Source organism: Mytilus edulis, chromosome 4 (assembly GCF_963676685.1).
Source record: "Mytilus edulis chromosome 4, xbMytEdul2.2, whole genome shotgun sequence".
Classification (NCBI taxonomy): Eukaryota; Metazoa; Mollusca; class Bivalvia; order Mytilida; family Mytilidae; genus Mytilus; species Mytilus edulis.
The window spans coordinates 4,604,042-4,624,118 of NC_092347.1; the positions used below are offsets into that span (position 1 = coordinate 4,604,042).

General features: G+C 31.1%; 1 protein-coding gene across 7 annotated transcripts in view; it reads left to right on the forward strand.

Annotated features, from left to right (window-relative positions):
• The window catches only part of LOC139521672 (insulin-like peptide receptor), a 59,722-nt gene that overhangs the window by 35,120 nt on the left and 4,525 nt on the right, over positions 1–20,077 (forward strand). The window contains exons 10-25 of one of the 7 annotated variants that reach the window (XM_071315178.1): positions 286–464; positions 1,987–2,157; positions 2,458–2,650; positions 5,000–5,020; positions 5,898–5,909; positions 7,624–7,659; positions 11,417–11,738; positions 11,944–12,037; positions 12,580–12,731; positions 14,831–14,996; positions 15,681–15,851; positions 16,195–16,337; positions 16,649–16,713; positions 17,871–18,003; positions 18,229–18,382; positions 18,688–18,817. In XM_071315178.1, coding sequence (XP_071171279.1) covers positions 286–464; positions 1,987–2,157; positions 2,458–2,650; positions 5,000–5,020; positions 5,898–5,909; positions 7,624–7,659; positions 11,417–11,738; positions 11,944–12,037; positions 12,580–12,731; positions 14,831–14,996; positions 15,681–15,851; positions 16,195–16,337; positions 16,649–16,713; positions 17,871–18,003; positions 18,229–18,382; positions 18,688–18,817 — 2,142 coding nt within the window. Of the gene's footprint in view, positions 1–285; positions 465–1,986; positions 2,158–2,457; positions 2,651–3,318; positions 3,334–4,999; positions 5,021–5,897; positions 5,910–7,623; positions 7,660–11,416; positions 11,739–11,943; positions 12,038–12,579; positions 12,732–14,830; positions 14,997–15,680; positions 15,852–16,194; positions 16,338–16,648; positions 16,714–17,870; positions 18,004–18,228; positions 18,383–18,687; positions 18,818–20,077 lie in introns of all 7 variants that reach the window. The other 6 variants (XM_071315180.1, XM_071315177.1, XM_071315183.1 and 3 more) reach the window with 6 other exon arrangements.

A 20,077-nucleotide genomic window follows, 5' to 3' on the forward strand; every position in this document is an offset into this window, starting at 1 on the left:
CTTAGAAATTGTAGGGATCACCTGTTTCCTCTTGTATCATAGACCTGGTTGTAGTCCCTATATCATGTTCATCTACAAAACAACTTTTACAGAATTGGACAAAACTTCCACAGATATCCTGCGTGACATGGATTTTTTCACCTTACATTTTGAATTCAATCGCTTCCATTTGATTCTGTTCACATTCTTCTGAAAGAAATGTTGTTACTCAAAACATGTTTTATTTATGCATATTACATGTGTTTAACCATAGATATATAGATTGTGTTTTGATACATTTTCTAGTTGGAAGACACGTGACATTCTAAACAAGAACACAATGAAGAACAGTAAGACTATCCCTGCCTTGTTGGTACAGTTGAGACCATGGACACAGTATGCAGTGTTCGTACAGACATACATGACATCTAGTACTCAGTATGGGGCCATGAGTAAGCTTATCTACTTCAGAACTGCTGCCAGTAGTAAGTATAAAACCAATCTACAATTTGTACATATGATGCTATTGTACATGTTAAATTTGTTAAAATTATTAATTGTTTTTGTCTCGCTTGACGGAGTCAAAAAGCGAGACATAGGTATGCTGTTTCCGGCGGCGGCGTCAATGTATTAGTTTGTGATTAGGTCTAGTTTATTGTGAACCACTTGTGGTAGGTCAAAGATATTTGGTATGCAGTTGTATAAGTATTGGCACATCTCATTGCCATGGAGATTATTTGGCCCCGCTCCCTCAGTTATGGTCTATTGACTTTGAAATTTTGCTGTTTAAATGTATTAGTTTGTGATTAGGTCAGTTTATGGGGAACCACTAGTGGTAGGTCAATGATATTTGGTATGCAGTTGTATAAGCATTGGCACATCTCATTTCCATGGAGATTATTTGACTCCACCCCCTCAGTTATGGTCTATTGACTTTGAAATTTTGCTTAGTTTAAATGTATTAGTTTGTGTTTAGGTTTGTTTAAAGGGAACTACTTATGATAAGTCAATGGTATTTAGTATGCAGTTGTATTTGCATTGGCACATTTCATTTCCATTGAAAATTTTTAGCCATTTACCTTCAGTCATGGTTCATGGACTTCTTTAGTTTCAACATTTGCATTATCAAAATTACAAAAAAGGGAGACATATCTCTGTGATAACAGTTTATTAGTATAATCAGCTGATATATGTAAGTTGGACTTTGTTACTTGTCATATTTAGAATTTGTAACTTTATGGTATTGAAACATGACTGGATGCTGCATTGACCACAATCAGCTCCAATATCTTTTCCTACCACTAGTCAGTAGACCAATTTTCAATATGTGTATAAACAACTTGCAAATGTTTGAATAAAATTTTACCTGTCTGAGGCATCAGACTAGTGGCCTAAGGTGCAGACTGGACCATTGGAAAGCCAGCTACAAACAATCTTCATATTTGATCTTGATTAATTGTAAAACGTTGTGGCAACAGTCACACATTGTGTATACACGGAAAAAACCACATTTGGAGCTATTTTTCTGAATCTGATTTGCCATTTTGCTAAACATATGAATCATGAGCAATGGACGTATCTATCTTTGGTAATCTTCTCTTGTGCAATTAAAAATATGAGTGAAGGACAAGGTTCAAGAATAGTTCAAATTGACCTTAAGATTTTTGATGTTTGCTTTTTTTAAGAATGTTTTAACATTACAAATTTTGCTTAGAAATAGTTGTGATAAGTGTGTCTTAAATTAAAGTCTGAAAGATTTATTGTATTTGTTCAGTAATTATGTAACCTTGAATAAATCAGGTGAAACATTGTTATTGTACATTTACATTTTTTTATGTCGCTCAAAATTGAAAGTTTGATGACATATTGCTATTCCTCAATTATTTTTTCGCTACAAGATTTTTTTTGTGGTAGGGAATGAATATTTCAGGTCTGAATATATGTGCTTTTATTTGCATATTTATTTTATGTGTTTTATCTGTATTAATAAAATTAAATTGTTTATAGTGCCAACTGTCCCTGCTAATCTGAAAGCCAGAGCTGTTCAACCAGGAGAGTTGCATGTTACATGGGATCCACCTAACCAACCAAATGGAAATGTTACTCATTACGAAGTTTACTGGAGACGTAGAGAGTTGGACCCAAGATCATATGCTCCAAGAGATTACTGTCATAATCGTGAGTTAATCATTAAAGTAAAACATAGGATAGTCATGAAGCTTATATGGCAGCATTTGTATATGCGGCTCAGTTGATAAGAGTTGGTGAAGTTTAGATAGTTTAATTCTATTTTAATTATAGTTTTTTTGGTTTAAAATGATAAATCTTCTAAGATACATCATTTAAGCAGCACCTACTTATTATATTGAAGTCAATCTAGTAATAAAAATAGAAAACTAGCACGATTTACCAAAGTGATGTAGTATAAGCTTGTTATAAGTTTTAAGTACAAGAATTCAAATATGTTGAATATTTTAGCACTGGCGACTTACAGTAGAGAAGAAGAAGATAGAGAGAAAGAAGAAGAAGAAAAGGAAAACAATGCAGAATTACCAAAACAAGGAACTTGTGCCTGTGAGATCAGCAAAGAAGAGTTAGAGGAGGAGGTCAGGGAGCGTAACTTGCAAATTCAGTTTGAAAATTTCTTACATAACAGCGTTTATTTGAAAAGGTAGTTTAAACATTTATTCTTATTGTAAGTTAAGAAATATGATTAATTAGAATGTCATTATGACTGAGCATTATTCTGACCTACATAGAAATTCAGTTCAATTTCAATTTCTGTTTCAAGAGAAGCTCCAAAGATTTTTTGAGTATTTTACAAAATGTTATTTCCTCCAGAAAAATAGGATTACTTTTTTCTGTCAATGTAACCTGAAGTAGGGTCATGATGATTTGGGAATAGTAAGACTATATTCTGGAGAACATTATTTGGTTAATAGACTATATTCTGGAGAACATTATTTGATAAGTTGGTTGTAGTATGGTTTTTACATACAAACACATTGTTTGATAATATATATGATAAGACTAGGCTATTTTTAGCTATGACTGTTAGCATCAATTTGGCTGGTATACAATAAATATCCAAAAGTTGCTATTGTTTATAATGAAATCCAAACTATATGAAGATTTCATATAGACTGTTATTAATTGTTAAGGATTACAATACTCTTACTGTCAATACATGAATAATCCAAAAATTTCAAATTAAAGATTTCAGATTTAAACATACAAGATCTTTTAATTAAAAGATTTGATTTTGATGAATTTCTAGTAATTATTTGCGAGTTGACAGTACTTTGACTAACGTAAATTTTTCCCTCCCTAACTGTCAAGAGATGATAGGAAAGAGTAAGTACTCTTGGTTCACACTGCATGATAGAAAGTCCATTGGTTGTTCTAGAACATTGATGGAATGATCTTCGGACCTTTTAAATGTTGTTTGCATCCAGAATATATTTTCTATATGTTTCTAAAAAGAATATAGGATTTCATGCATCAGACTGAAATAACTTGTTGTTATGAAAAATCTAGAAATGTTAAAATATGCTAGGGGCTTTAACAGCTAGTATCTTATATCTTTTGTTTAAATGATAAGATTATATAAACCTTCCTGAAACTTTTTTTAGTCTCAATGTTATCAACGTACTTTACTGGTTTAAAGCATTAATAATTGTTAAAAGTACATTAAATCAACTAAGGAATACGTTAGAAATCTAATATTTTTCTGTTTCTTATTTAGTTGGTAAGCCCAAAATGTGTCCCTATAAAATATTTTGTTTTGTATTAATTTTGAATTTCTTTGAAAAATATTTAGATTAACTAACTAATTAAGACCGTATGGTGGCCTATAATTGCTTACTACCACTTCATTTTAACTCTTGTAGATAGTTGTATCATTGGCAATCATACCACATGTTCACATTTTAATATCAATTATCTGGGTTTTTTTTATGATTATATAAATGCATTTTGCAGCTAAGTTATGAGTGAAGTTACAGGATTGAAACTGTTCTGAATTTCCCTGTTTATTGAATTGTTGATGATAATTAGACGGGGTTCTGGCTGGCTTATATTTACTAACATCTTTGACCTACATCAACTTTCTGTTTGATTAGATAGAGAGGTTTTGGGATTACTAAACTATTCAGAATTGTGGTGAAAGGAAAAATCGTTAAAACACTGTTCCTCTTCAAACTCATTTTGTAGTTAATTGTGACATCACAACTCAATCCTCTATTTCTTAAAAAAAATCATTTAAAGCAAATGTGAAGCTTAGCTTAATATGGGTATCAGTCCTTATCAAATATGTGTATTGTAAATTAAGCATGATATCATTATTAGACTTTAAGAGGAACGGTGTTATGATTTCTCGGAATGAAAGGGAGTATAAAACATTATTATGACAAAGTTTTTATTGAGAACGAACGTCATGCTTGGTGTTGAATGCAAAGTAATTTTAACTTAGCTTTGCAATAAGTTAACGAGAAATTAAGCTATCAATAAACATTCATTTTCATTATAGCTGACTTTAACCCTCTGATATAGAGATCATCGAACTTCTGTGTCATATATGTTAATTGTAAGATCGCAGTAACCTACTTACTAAAACATTGATGTATACTTCATTGTTATTGTCTCATTGAAACTATTTTCATTTTAGGTGCTCTATGTTTTTGCAAACTACCAAGATTTGTATATAAAAGGTTTTTTGTTTTTTTTATTCAATAATTTGGCATATACTCTTAGAATACATGCAACTTTCATTACCCATGCCTGTTTTAATAATTACAAAAAAACCTATAGTAACCTACCTTTTTCAATCAGAATTTGATATTTAAAATACTGAAATGTGGAAAAATATTTTGTGTAAATGAATTATCACGTTTAAAATGCGAAATTAATGGGTGGGCTCGTGTCAATAGAGCTAAAGCAGATAAATTTTGAATCTATTTCTGTTAACAACTTATTTTTGCATTGGATATTGATGTCTCTTCAATAATTATAATTATTTTAGATGTTCACCCACCAGTATAAGGTATAATTTCAGTACATATCAAAAACTATCTATTGCATTTAACACAGCTTCAAGTTATCTTGCATTTAAAGGAATGGGTTGAAAGGATATGCATGTGTCAAAATAAACCCTAAAATGTTTAAATGCAAGTAACTATGTAATGCTTCCTAAAATAACAAAATGAATAGTTAATAGAGTATTTTACACAGAATTTACAAAATTTTATATCCTATTTTCCACAGATTTTTATATCTGACTTGTATGACTACGTCAGTTAGACAAATCAGCTGATGTCAACTGTCAGTACTTGATTACATGTAGCTTGCATATAATTCATAGAGAGGTAGTACCTATCCCCCTACTCAGCTTATGCCTGAAATCATATTAAAAGGAGATTTCTAACAAATACACTGTTGTAGATTTTATTATAAATATTAATTGTAGGTTTATTATGGTCAGTGTTGATTCGTGTGTTATTTGTTCTGCTTCAGTATACAGCCAGAGACAAGCGTCTTCAGTCATGACAATTGCCTTCAATGTTTTGTTGAGTCACTTGTCTATGTCTTATGCTGTGTGGCTAGAGTTCCTTTGGCAAATCAAAGGCATTGCAGCGATCACAGACTTAGATGCTCAGGTTAAGATTTAGGACAAAAGCTTATAGTTCTAACTGTATTGACAGTTACTTGCCCAGATATTGCATGTGTACATATATTTGGTTCTAATACTATTTTATAAAAGACTATTTTCCTGAAGAAATATAATTTGGCTTAAAATATATAGAATATAGCCAAGTATATGTATATGTTAAAATACTGCCATGCAAGGCAGAAAGCACAATATTTATTGCTGAACAAATGCATACAGATTTGTAATTTATTGCTCTTTTTGCATACAACAGGGATCAATATCGGTGAGTAGCGAGTGCGATACACAAATCGTTTGCAACTTTTAGCTGCACAATCATTCTATTTGTCTTCTTTTTCTGCTGCCAAACCAAAAGCTCGCCTGATAGTTCCTCTTTAACATTTTGAGTTATAAAGCTGTGTTATACCAGTAAGCTATGACTAAATACATGATTTGTAGAATTAACATTGGATTGGAGAATAAGTAGATAGTCTTACAATTATTTCATTCATTTGTTGTCTGACTACTCCTTATTTACAGTTGGGAATAAAGTATTTCACAGTGTAGATAAATGTTCATATTTCATTTCCACTGATTATATAAATCCTAGTCTACCAGTATTCAATGTATGCAATGGGCTGTCTGGTTATTTTAATCAAATAGTTCATTTTGTATAATAAAAGGGATTATCAATTCATAAAATGTTATTTTCCATGCTTTTAGATTTGTTTTAGTTATGTAGCGGTTTTATTGAAAAGTTGATAAGTTTGACTTGTGTGTTGATAGATACATGTAGAAGATGAATGTTTTAGTCATAGCTTGTTTGGTTTTTGTCCATAATACCACAAGTAACCGTCTATTTTGTTGTTCATTCACCATCAACCCATCTCAAATATTCAAATTCATTCAATATATGTTTGAAATAAAGTATATATTTCATCTGCAACAATAATCCCTGCTTAGCATTGATAACGTTTCCGTAAATATTAAAATCCATAAAAATAACTGACAATTTTTGCTAATTTAATTTTTAATCAAATTGTGAACCTTTCTGAGTTTTTTGAAAAACTAAGCAGCATGCCAATCATTCAAAAATCTGCAATAAAAATTAGGATTTTTGAAAATTCTCCATTGAAGCATAAATGGTAACCAGAAAATAATTTGTGGATGAGTGCTTTTAAATTTCTTTTGATATTTTTATCAGAAATGAACAAAAACATGTACATGTACATTTCAACTATACCATTTATGCTAATTTCCTGCTTTAAAACATGGTAGAATTTGTCCTTAATCACAACATGCTTTTATAACGTCATTGACTGAATTCCAATACAGTATTCCCCTTTCTTTCTTCTCTTTTTCTTGAATCCGTACTATCCTCAGTTTTCTTGCTTGAATTCCTGCTCGAAGTATTTCCTTCCATGTCCAAATTGTATATAAAGAAGCTTATAACTGAATGAACAGAAACAGATCCATTCTTGTTTTATAGATGAAAATTGATATCATTTTTCAAAAGATGTTTGAAATTTTAAATTTATGTAAATATTCTTTTTTTTTTTAAGTTAGAATAAACTGTTTGAGATAGGTTTTCACCAATGTGTTGTCATTTTTAACATCACTTTGAATATTAGTAATTTGTCTCTTGATGAATACTACTAAACTTCCATCAACCCAGCTATCCATCTTTAGAAAAATGATAATCATTTCAAGGGAAATATTTTCATTTTTAATTTAATTTTGAGCATGATTAGGACATTTAACATAATTACAAGAGATTATAAATGCTTCATTTTATTTTTTGATGTTATTCAGGAAGAGACAGAAAATTCAGTATGATGTTGGATTTTAATACTTCCTAATTTTCCTTTTAATATCCATGAGCACCCTTTAACAATATTTTAGTATAGTTCCAAAAGAATTTAGTTTGAGAAATCATCTTGTAGAATTCTGTTTGAATTAGTTGTGTTTGGTGACCCAATAGTTATGCTATTTTTTCACAGCAAGGATAAGTCTAAGAGACGTCCAAGACAGGCAACGTATGTTCATAGTCTGGTTTCCTGTTTCAATCTTTCTGGTACCTGCCATGTACAAAAATGATACAAGCATTTGCCATTTTGAAAATGATTCTCAAGTTGTGATGTTTGTGTTGTGAATAAGGAATCATTTTCATTATGACAGCTCTGTTTTAGCGTTATGTACAAGCAGATACCAGGAAATTCACAACAGAACTCAGTCTATTTGTTTTGTAACTTGACTGTTGAAAATTTTCTATATATATAGGGCAAATTCAGGAATAGTATTTTTGTTAGTTATCTTTTAATTCAGATTAATTACAGTTTTTCTTTTTTACCTTTTATGAAAAAGTTTTACAAAGATCACAAGCGTGTTTGCGACTTTTAAGTTTGGATACTTGAATCTGCCCTTAGCAACCTTAGATATCTTCATTGTAACAATTATCTTGAATTGAACATGAGAATGACTACCTGTATCCCTGCTAGTATTTATACCCTATCTGGTACCCTTTATCATAATCAGGAACTTTGCCAGGACCTTTGTGATGGAAATATGCATACATACATACATTTACAGATTTTTATGATACAGGCATGGATATTTTTAGTAAAAATCATTTTTGCACTTTTTCTCAATTTTCTATAAAGCTAGACATAGTATTTTTTTTTGTATTATTCTTTGAAGGAACTTTTTTTCATGTTTAATTTGGATAAGGATTTTTTAATTGATATCATTTGGTCATGGGGTATAACTCTAGTCAAGTAATTTTTAGTACTGCCTTTTATAATATTATCTATGAATTTTTTGGGGGTATAATAATAATACATGTAGAAGAAATGAAAATTTTCATGTTTAGTTCAAAATAAAGTTTGGGAAATGTATTGGTATTAAGATTTAACAAATGCTTAAAATAACTTTTTCATGAGTCTCAATATTGCAGCAGATGCTTGCATTGAACCTTTCATTCTGTTGCAGTGAATTGAATGGGTTTAATTATACATTGTGAGTGAAAAACACGAAACTATATTCTTTGTTTACTTCTTTAGCGCGAATATGCACATAATGGTATTGTTGTCCTTGCTCTGTAGCAACAAGAAATGTCCTATTTATCTTGTTTGTATGTCATGGTGTGTGTCTGTGATTGTGTTGTCCAAAATATTTGTACTGTGTAAATTGTTATGCCATGAAAAAAAAATAAAAAAATTAAGATGCTAAAAAATGGCAAACAAACAAAAAGGAACTTTTTGACATGAAATAAAACTTTCTGTTTTAAATGTATTTGCAAACATAATTATTAAACTTTTTAAATATATATATCATGACATATCAGTGTCTAGTATTGATGGATTACACTATTCTATAAATTTTGTATGTAGATCATATTTAATTTGTCTAGGAAAGTGTATTCCATGCAACACAATACACATGCCAGGCTTTAAGGTAAAATTGGGATGTCTAAATTAAGAATTTTTTTAGAAAATGCAGAAATTTTTATATACATGTCATATATAGCTTTATCTGCTTTGTATTTTATTGTTTAAATATTTATTTTTTATTTTACCTGATCCTGTCGATAGTATTTTTATTTCAAATGTATTTTAAGTATTTTAGTAGACTATTTATAATTAAACTATATTGATAGATATTTATTAATGGTACCACAAAAAAACGTAACCATACCAAAATATTTATTTCTCGTTGACTTATACGATGTGTATGATTTTAAAACTAACAGCATGCCCGTAGAATAGAAAATATTTGTTTATGTATGATTTTATTCCTGTTTCAGTTTTCACGGTGGCTTCCATTTTATTGATATTTGATTCTTTTCTGTTGGTTCACAATTTTCAATAAAAAAATAGTGTTCACAAAGCACTGCTAATTTTTTAATTCAGGAGATTTCTATCAATAGTATTACGTTGATAGATGCAGCGTAAATCAATGATCAATCTATCAATAGATAATGAATGAGATACACATAATGGAAAGCACCCAGGCTATGAATGTTACTCTGCATGCATATTACATTCTATAATTTAATTGTGCATTTTAAACTTGCTTAAAACAATTGTTTCAGAAATTTAATTGTTGATTTATTTGCTTGTAGAAACATAATGACGATTAAACTTTGTGTTAATATTAACAAAGAATTAACATTTGATATTGAGTTGTATGTCTTAAGTTCCATCCAAGCTTTAATTTAGTTGCTCCCCTTCATTATTCCAGCACCAGATGATATTCATGCCTATGTCCAGTCACTCCCCTAGCCTCCTGTTATCACACACTGACAGTTTTATTTGTAGATTTTGAATTCAAAATAGATAATCCAATGTAGAAGACCCATTACTGGCCGCAGGCTATTTTGTCTCTATGACACATTAACAATTTACATTCTCAATTTTTAATTCATTTTTAACCGGATTTTTCAACGAAAATGTTGGTTTTTTTTTTTAATTTGGATTCTTGAAAGCATATACCATTTTTTTCATGGGGACTTAAAAGAAAAAGTGTAATTGCTTCTTTAGATGAAACCAAAATGTAATACTGTGACTCTGGTGTAAGTACCGGTGTCTCTCATTTGCAGTTTTATATAAAAAATTGAAAAAAGAAGGAAAAAATTGCTGTTTATACCATATAATCAAGCTTATCAGAACTTATTTAATATAATTATCCAACCTCTACATGTGCTATACAAAGATTCATAGTTACATGAAATTATACTCACACAAAGTTTTAGTTAAATCACCTGTTACAGTCATTCCGATACATTTTTCGTTTTGTTTTGTACCAATTACCTGGTTACCACTGACAATTTCCTTTATTATTGCTGTGTTCTGACTTGTATGTATTATATTTAGAGAAATGGTTAAGCGAATAAAAAAGATTTAATATTTCCACAGGGCTTAACTGTACACTGCAACAAAGTTGGTACAATAAAAGTAACATATGCTTGTTACTTGTAAAAGATCTTCCTCAAACTAGACACATTTATTCTGGGCATGGTCTTGTTATAGGTTATTAACATGATTAAGTTTCAAGGTCAAAGATCCGAGCTAAAGCACCAGACAACATAGCTTGGTACACTTGAAGCAGCACTTTGATGCTGTTTTTCCCTTTGCTCATAGCATGATCTAAAATAAGTTCAGAGGTCAATGTAGTTGGATGTTTGTATGAAAACTACAGCTTTTGGTCAATTTTAGCAAGCTCTTGACCACACTTAAAGGATACACCAGAGTAATGGCATTGAAGGCTATTTAGATTTAAAACCATGTCCTTAACATTGTTTAAGTTGTACTTTTTGTGGTGTAAAATATCAGTATTGAAAATTCAAAATGAAGTTTTAAAGGTTTTTGTAGGCACATTTTATTGAAGGAGTTGTCAGAATCCATGTAATTGGTATAAAATAGAGAATAAATTTACCTTTGTCATTTCTTACTTTACCCAGTAGTTACGATTATGTTACATTGATTTTAATGATTTTGAATGACAATGTTATAAATTCTGGCTTAGTTTACTGCATGAACAAGTTCTGTTGCAGGCTGTTCACAAATAATTCTTGCATACATGTTTTTTGCTGTAGATGTTATAACTGTTGGTCTCTGAAAATTGAAAAGAAGTTATGTGCAATATATTATATTGAATTGGACTTTTCTGAAAACTTAGGCTGTATAAATGTTTATGCTTACATTGCTCTCTATATATATATAAATGTTTGAAGCTTTCTTCAGAATTTTAGAGTGCATGAGTTAATTGAAAAATCTTTCTTTTGTTGATATATAGACCTGATAGGGTAACTCGACAGAAATCATCCAGGGGGAATAAAACAAAACAAACAAAGAAAATAAAGAGGAATAAACGTAATGTATACAAGGAGATAGTGGATCCAAGAGAATTTGAGAAGTACAAAAGAAAGCGAGAGATACTCCCTGACACAATAGTCTATAATACTACGGAGACCATTGGACCAGTGAATGTAACAGAAGATGAGAAAGAGGACATTCATCCCCAGGGGACCACAGAACACACGGTGTTGAGGGCTGTGGTATATTCCAGAGAGTTTATCATATCTAATCTGGGACATTTTGAAGATTATAACATAGAGGTATGTTGAATTTTAGTCAAATACAAAGGATGATGTTTCAAATGACGCTGAATTAAATTTTGTAGAATAACAGAACTTATGGGTAGTTTTAAGTGTTTACTACCTTTATACTTAAAAAAAATAATATTATATTGTATTGATTGGAGCAATTTTACTTATTGACAAGTGACATTGTATTTTTTCTTATTTTTATTGTAACTTTCAGGTAATTGCTTGTCAGGAGCGTGACCACAGAGACCCAGATAAAGTCAAGTACTGCAGTAGCAGGGCACTTACTGTTGGTCGAACTAAAAAATCTAGTAAGTTGTATTAACTTTTTTGTAAAGACTTGAAAAATCTTAATTTCATGCTCAAGATCCTACTGCTGCACGTACACAAAACATAAATAGCAGCACTGCACATTAATACCACACAACATCAGCCAACAAGACCTAACTCCTCAAAACTTTTAGTTTCAATCACTGGACATGCTTAGCACATGCATATTCCTTTAATGTCTTGCAAGTAAATAATACATTGGCATTTCTATTTTAGTTTTTTTGACAAAATTAAACTAACTGCCACTAGCAAATTATCTTTTCCAATATTCAGCTTATATTAATGCTTGAAACAAGTGAAATGTTGTATAATTGTAGCTCATGCCTTACAAAAATTGATAACAATATCTGTAGTTTGTATTTCCTGACATTGTATTTGTTTATCTTACATTGCCGTACTTGACTCAAATTGTACTGTAAAATGTTTGAGTAGACATGTGTTCACTGTCTTTGTTTGTCAATTTTAATTGGAAAAAATTATTAAGAATGAATTATGATTATTTGATACTGACCTTTCTTTGTAGAAACTGCTGACAACTTGAAATCTGACAGCATTGTGGCAGAAGGCCAACAAAATAAAACAGGAACTGTGCTAATTAAATGGAAAGATCCTCTTAGTCCGAACGGTCCAATTATTAAATATGTGGTGCAGTACAATAAAGGGGGATTAGGAGAGGTGAGTGTAAAGGGGGATAATTTAGGCAGTTTCACCATGACATCTCTGCGTGTCAAATTTTGGCACTTTGGATTAATTTTGTACTTTTAATTTTGTCAAAAGGAATTCTTTGCTTAATTAGGTTAATAAAGTATATAAATTAAAACCTGTTATGACAACTGAAATGGAACAAAATACTGACGCATCAGAGACAAACAACAACAACAGGATAACAGTTAGAAAGAATTGACCTGAAAAATTATATTACTTATATAGATATTAGATGAGGTGGTATGAGTGACGATGAGACAACTCTCTATCCAAGTGACAATTTATAAAAGTAAACCATTATAGGTCAAAGTAAGGTCTTCAACATAAAGTCTTGGCTCACACCAAATCGCAAGCTATAAATGGCTCCAAAAATGACTAGTGTAAAACCATTCAAACGGGAAAACCAACAGTCTAATCTATATAAAAAACGAGAAACGAGAAACAATAGTTTGATAATAGAACTAAAGTTTGATGTATTGAAGTTACATTTTATTAGTGAAAATTTATGTAAAAAAAAACTCTTTTTTTTGCTAATCAAGTAAAAGGGATAATTTAGCTATAACAAAATTTGATGCATTGACCCTATTAACTATACAATTAGCATAAAAATATTTTCACCCATTCTATTAAACTATTATTTTACTAATCTTTGTTATAAATCTTTCATTGACCATTTTGATGAAAAATATTTCATTTTGGATAGTTAGATTAGTTTGTCACTTTTTCCTATGATCTCAATGAAACCAAACTACAGCTAAAATATCCCAAAATAAGGTTTAATTAAATGCTGTATATGTAAACTGTATAAAATGTGTATCTGTATGATTCTATGAGCTGTATTTGCTTACAGAATAAAAATATTATTATTATGTCTAATAACAAAGCCTCAAAATGGTGGTCAAACTGATAATGAACAAATTGGACAATCAAAATAGTAGTAAATAATCCAGTTATCGGCATGGATCTAATGAGAAAATGTCATTACTAGGTTTGGATTAATACCTCCTTTATAGATAAATCTTACTGTTTACCTTATTGATTACGTGGCTGGGCTGATTAGTTAATGATGTCATTAAGTCAAGTATAATTGGAAAACAAAATCTGATGACAAGTATAATATGAAAGATCTCTATGGCACATATGGGACTTCCGTTTGTTGACCTTGAGATTTTCTGCTGATTCGGCCATTGTTTGTTTTTAGCCTGACAAGACAAAACATATGTGTTGCTTTTCGGACAAGTTGGGAGTATCAACAATTTTAAAGTTTTCTGCTGTAGTTAGTTTGATAGGATTTACTTGTGAAAGATCAATGATATTAGCTAAAAAGTTGCATTACCATCAGTTGGTATTAGTTTGATAACTGTTTTGTGTCCCTGCCCCCTAGGTCATGGTCCAGTGACTGAATAAATTAAGCAATTTTTCAATGTTGAGTTTTCTGATTAAGCCAGTGTGTGGTAGGAATTACTTGTGATACATGTAGATCAATGATATTTACATTAAAGTTGCATTACTATCAGAACATCTCAGTTTGTAGACTATTTTGATGGCCTGCCCTCTAGGTCATGGTCCAGTAACTCTGAATTAGCTTTGTTGTGGTTCATCAGATATTCTATTTCTGAATTTTCTGGCAAGAAGCTAGACATATATCTCTGTGTCAAAAGTTGTGGACATTTGTGATGAGACAAATAAGAGAATAAAGTAAAGTTTTATTTAATGGAAATGAGTATTATTGTGGATTCATTTTTTTTTCTGTTTACCAATTTTGGTAAATTGAGGAATACTAGCATTTTCATGGATATTTGATTTCTGGGTTTTGCCAAATTCCACATAAATTCCTAAATAAAATTGTCTTCATTGGGCATTGGAATTCATGGTTTCAGGGTATCGACAAAAAAAAAAGACAAAAATGTTGGTAGGGAAAAGGAGTCAGAAACTGTTATAACATATAAACTATTATGCAATGTAGGATCAAATAAAAAGAGCCTCCTAACCCCTAAGAAGTTATATCTTGAATAGCTCTAAATGACATGTTCTTAACAGCACTGTATTCAAACTTTGTTCCATTTCAGACTCCAATCTCTCTATGTCGTACATATCAGGATTACAGGAAACACAACGGGACAATTATTCCTACGTTACCACCAGGCAATTACTCCTACAGAGTACAAGCATACTCACTGGCTGGTAATGGGTCATGGTCAGAAGTTAGATGGTTCTACATCTCAGATAAGCTAGGTTAGCCAAATACTATACACAGCTTGAAATTAGTTTTAATTTTTAATATAAAAATTATTTAGTCTGCACCATAAGCCACGAGTCCAAAGCCCAGACTACAGTAGTAAAATTTTATTCAGACTAGTAACTATTTTCAAAAGTTTGTGAAGACACATATATAAAATATCTGAAATTGGTCTTTAGGACTAGTAGATGGAAAAGATTTTGGTGCAGACTGTTAAATAAGGTGTTGTATGATGACAATGAGACAACTCTAAAAACAAAAACCTAAATGACACATACTGTTAGAGATACAGAAAATCAGTATAATGGAATATGTAAACTCTCTCACAGGCAAAAAACCCTAACTGTAAAGTATAAGGGCATACACTACAGGCAAGGGAACACATTTTACTGCATCCACAGTAAATATACATTCTTTGTCATCCCAGGGCCTTATATAGCTGACTATAAGGTATGTGTTTTGCCCATTGAAGGAGGTACAGTGACTTATATAGCTGACTATAAGGTAAGTGTTTTGCCCATTAAAGGAGGTACAGTGACTTATAGTTGCTTTACTATGATTCATATGGACCCTGTTGACTAGTCATCAGAATTATTATTTTATATTGGCACTGTACCAATATTAGGGAAAACAAGTTTTTTTAAGTTGCTTTATGTTTAATTCTGTTATATTTTTTGTAGAAACGTCCTGGTCGAGCTCCACCATTATAGCAGTGTCTGTAACATCAGTACTGCTAATAATTTTATTGGGTGTAATAGTGGTATGGTTAATAGCTCGGAGCAGGACAGATAAAATACCAATGGAATGGCATGTATCTACAGTCAATCCAGATTATATGCAAGATTATGATGGTAAGTTGGTGTTAATGAAATATTTGGGGACAATTCCTTCAAATCTACCACTTCATTAGCAACTTCATTCTTTGTAGATTTCTGTTATTAAGTTGAATTGTAAGGAAGGGATTTATATAAGCCTCCCATGAGGTGTCTCTTGGAAGTTTAGACTGGAGTGTTCCTATGTATATTTATAAGATTATAAGTAATGAGATTTGTACAAAAAAAGTCAGTCCTCTTATATTAAGATTTTGAATGTTGCACACTGATTTTGGAACAATCTTTACATTGTGTAGAATTAACAGAAGATGATGTTTAATGTAACAAAATCTACAGAATTTTAATGTTTATATTATTTTAGCTTATATACCAGATGAATGGGAAGTAGAAAGAGAAAAAGTATGTTTGTTACGAGAATTAGGTCAAGGGTCATTTGGAATGGTATGGGAAGGACTTACAAAGGATCTGGTAGAAAATGGAAAGGAAGCATTAGTAGCTGTAAAGGTATACATGTTAAACAAGATAATTGAAAATAAAAAGCAATGTAGCTTATATCAATAAATTTCCAAGTCATGAGATAATTCATTACTGTATACCTCTGTAAGAAGACCTTCTCAAATTTTGAAAGCTTTATGGATTATTTGTATTTTTTTTGTATTTTTTTTTTTTTTTAATTCAAGTTTTCAATAAAATAGAAAGGATATGGAGTATCTGTTCATGACACAAAATCAGTACCTGTGTAAAAAATATAACAAGAAGAAAAGGAACAAAAAGCATTCAAGCAATTATTAAGTTGTGGGATCTTTTTTTTCCAGACTGTCAATGAAAAAGCAGATTATCATCAAAGAGGAGCATTCTTAAAAGAAGCATCAATAATGAAGTAAGTTTGACTAAGTCAGTCTGAGATTGTTTTTAAGTTTGACTAAGTCAGTCTGAGATTGTTTAGCTCTCTAACAGCCTGTGCTTTGTTTTCTGTCAAAAATAGTCCCAAAACAAGGGTTAACAGAGGACTTTCAATAGACTAACAAAGATTAAAGCTTACAAGAAAACATACTATAAACTTGAAATTAACAAACTAAAAAATGAAAACCAGAATAAAACCTTGCTCAGCATCTAAATTACTGATTTTTATTAAATCAGGAATAAATAGAGAAAATAGATATATAAGAAGATTTGGTATGAGTGCTAATGAGACGACTCTCCATCCAAGTCACAATTTGTAAAAAGTATTACCATTAGAGGTCAAAGTACGGCCTTCAACACAGAGACTTGGCTCAAACTGACCAGCAATCTATAAAGGGCCCCTTAATAGTTTAAAACCATTTAAACATGAAAAAGAATGGTCTAATCTATATAAAAAGATAGAATAGAGAAACACCTATGAAGTATGAACCATATCAACTTACAACAACTCTGAACAACATGTTCTTGACTTAAGACAGGTGCAAACAAATACAGCAGGTTTTAACATTTTAACAGATACCAACCTTCACCCTAGTATGGAAACATTACAACATAGAAAGACACACACTATAAAATATCCATTGAAATGGCTTAACTGGATCAAAAAGAAATATTAACAAAACAAGTAAAATTAAACCTACACAGAACAAATATATTTGATCTATGACACAATATAAATACCATATGTAAAATGATATCAAACAGATAACTATCACCTGGGACAAAATGGTGTTGAATAAAATAACAATAGTTAGACAAATATTCTCATGTGCTTTTTAAGTTAGACAAATATTCTCATGTGCTTTTTAAGTTAGACAAATATTCTCATGTGCTTTTTAAGTTAGACAAATATTCTCATGTGCTTTTTAAATGCTGCTATAAATATCAGGAGAGAACAAGTTCAGTGTCTGAAAATTTGATTTCAAAATTTTAAGGTTGATTTTTTTTTTTCTCATTAAAAAAAATATGAAAATTTGAATCCATTTTAGTATTTATGTGCACATGGTACTTGTTGAATATTCAAAAAGATTAGTAAAATTTGGATCCATTTAACAATTGTATATTTTTTTGTAGGGGATTTAAATGTCATCATGTTGTGCAGTTGCTAGGAATTGTTTCCCAGAGTCAGCCTGCACTTGTCATAATGGAACTAATGACTAATGGTGATCTGAAAAATTATTTACGAATGAGGAGACCTGATAATGAGGTAGGTCAAATAATGTCAAATAGGTTATAAGTATACCAACAAATTTACTGAGTTAGAATTGTAGATTTATATATATAAACGCCTTAAAAGTATACAAAACAACACCAATATTAAAAAAAAAAAAAAACAAACTTCAAATGTAGTTATCTATAAATATTTCAAATAACAAATATCCTTCTGAAAAATTTTAACATTTAATGAGTTTCATGTTTACTACCATTACAGGAAGGATTAGTGCCGCCAGCATTACAACAGATATGGCAGATGGCGGGAGAAATAGCCGACGGCATGGCATATCTGTCAGATAAAAAGTTTGTCCATCGAGATTTGGCGGCTAGAAATTGTATGGTAGCTGAAGATCTTACTGTGAAAATAGGAGGTTAGTATGAGCTCTCAAAATGTGTCAGAATCCCAAGTCTGAGCTTTGAACCTCCCAGCATTTTGGTATTTGTTCATCAGTTTGTCCATCTCATATCTGGTTAAAGTTTTGGTACAAGATAGTTTACCATGAATTCAGGATCACATCAACTTAAAACTTAGTACACATGTTCATTATAATGTGAACTTTTAAAATTATGTTCATAATTTTTTAGCTGGATGCAATGCTGCTAATGCACGCCCTTCTAGTGTGTCTTGAATTTTGGAAGTATTTATATGTGAGTAAGAATTTCTTATTTGTTGTAGATTTTGGTATGACTCGAGATGTATATGAGACAGATTATTATAGAAAGGGTGGTAAAGGATTACTGCCTGTAAGATGGATGGCACCGGAATCATTAAAAGATGGTGTATTTACAAGTTATTCTGATGTATGGTAAGGTTACCAATAAAATTGAGAACGGAAATGGAGAATGTGTCAAAATGACCAACAACCCAATCAAATAGCTTCACATGGCCATTAAACGAAAATGTGTACTAGTTCAATGATAATGGACTTTATAATAAACACCGAAAAAATATAAAAGAAACTAAAATTAAAAATCATGCAAAGCTAACAAAGGCTCCTGACTTGGGACAGCCGCAAAAATGTGGTGGGGTTAAACATGTTTTTTGAGATCTCAACCCTCCCACTATACCTCTAGCCAATGTAGAAAAAAGAAACACAGCAGTACGCACAGTAAACTCAGTTTAATAGAAGTCTGAGTCCGAAGTCAGAATAGGTAAAAAAAGAAACTAAACAAAATGACAATGATACATAGATTAACAAAGGACTACTAGCAGTTACTGACATGCCAGCTCCAGACCTTATTAAACTGATTGAAAGATTATGTCTTAATCATATGAATATCAAGCACAATCCTTCCTGTTAGGGGTTTAGTATCATACAGTCATAAAATATATGAGAAGAACATAACCCATAACATGCCAACAACATGTTATGGAACAATAGGATTGTACTTTCTCTTTCTTTAGTATTGATACATGTACTTGTATAAATCTTGATTGAAAAGATCAAGGTGGAGACAACAATTCCATGCAATAGTTGGAAACAACCTTTTGTATGGACTAGCAGTGACTTATCATAGACACACTTATGTTGAAATTTTGTATATAACTTTTGGGCTCATTACTGGGTTGCTTGTATAAGAATTAATGAAAACATTTTAGGGCCATGCACTACCAACTTCTGTATTATTTCCTGTCCAGATGTCTGTTGCCTTTTTTAGCTCACCTGGCCTAAAAGGCCATGTGAGCTTTTCTCATCACTTGGCGTCCGTCGTCGTCGTCGTCGTCGTTAACAATTTTTCAAACATCTTCTCCTCTGAAACTACTGAATGGATTTGAATGAAACTTAACATGATTGTTCCTTAGTATATCCTGCACAAAATGTGCGCTTCGATTTTTGATCCGTCAAAAAACATGGCCGCCGTTACTTAAAATAGAACATAGGGGTCAAATGCAGTTTTTGGCTTATATCTCAAAAAACGAAAGCATTAAGAGCAAATCTGACATGGAGTAAAAATGTTCATTAGGTCAATATCTATCAGCCCTGAAATTTTCAGATGAATCAAACATCCAATTGTTGGGTTGCTGCCACTTAATTGGTAATTTTAAGGAAATTTTGCAGTTTTTG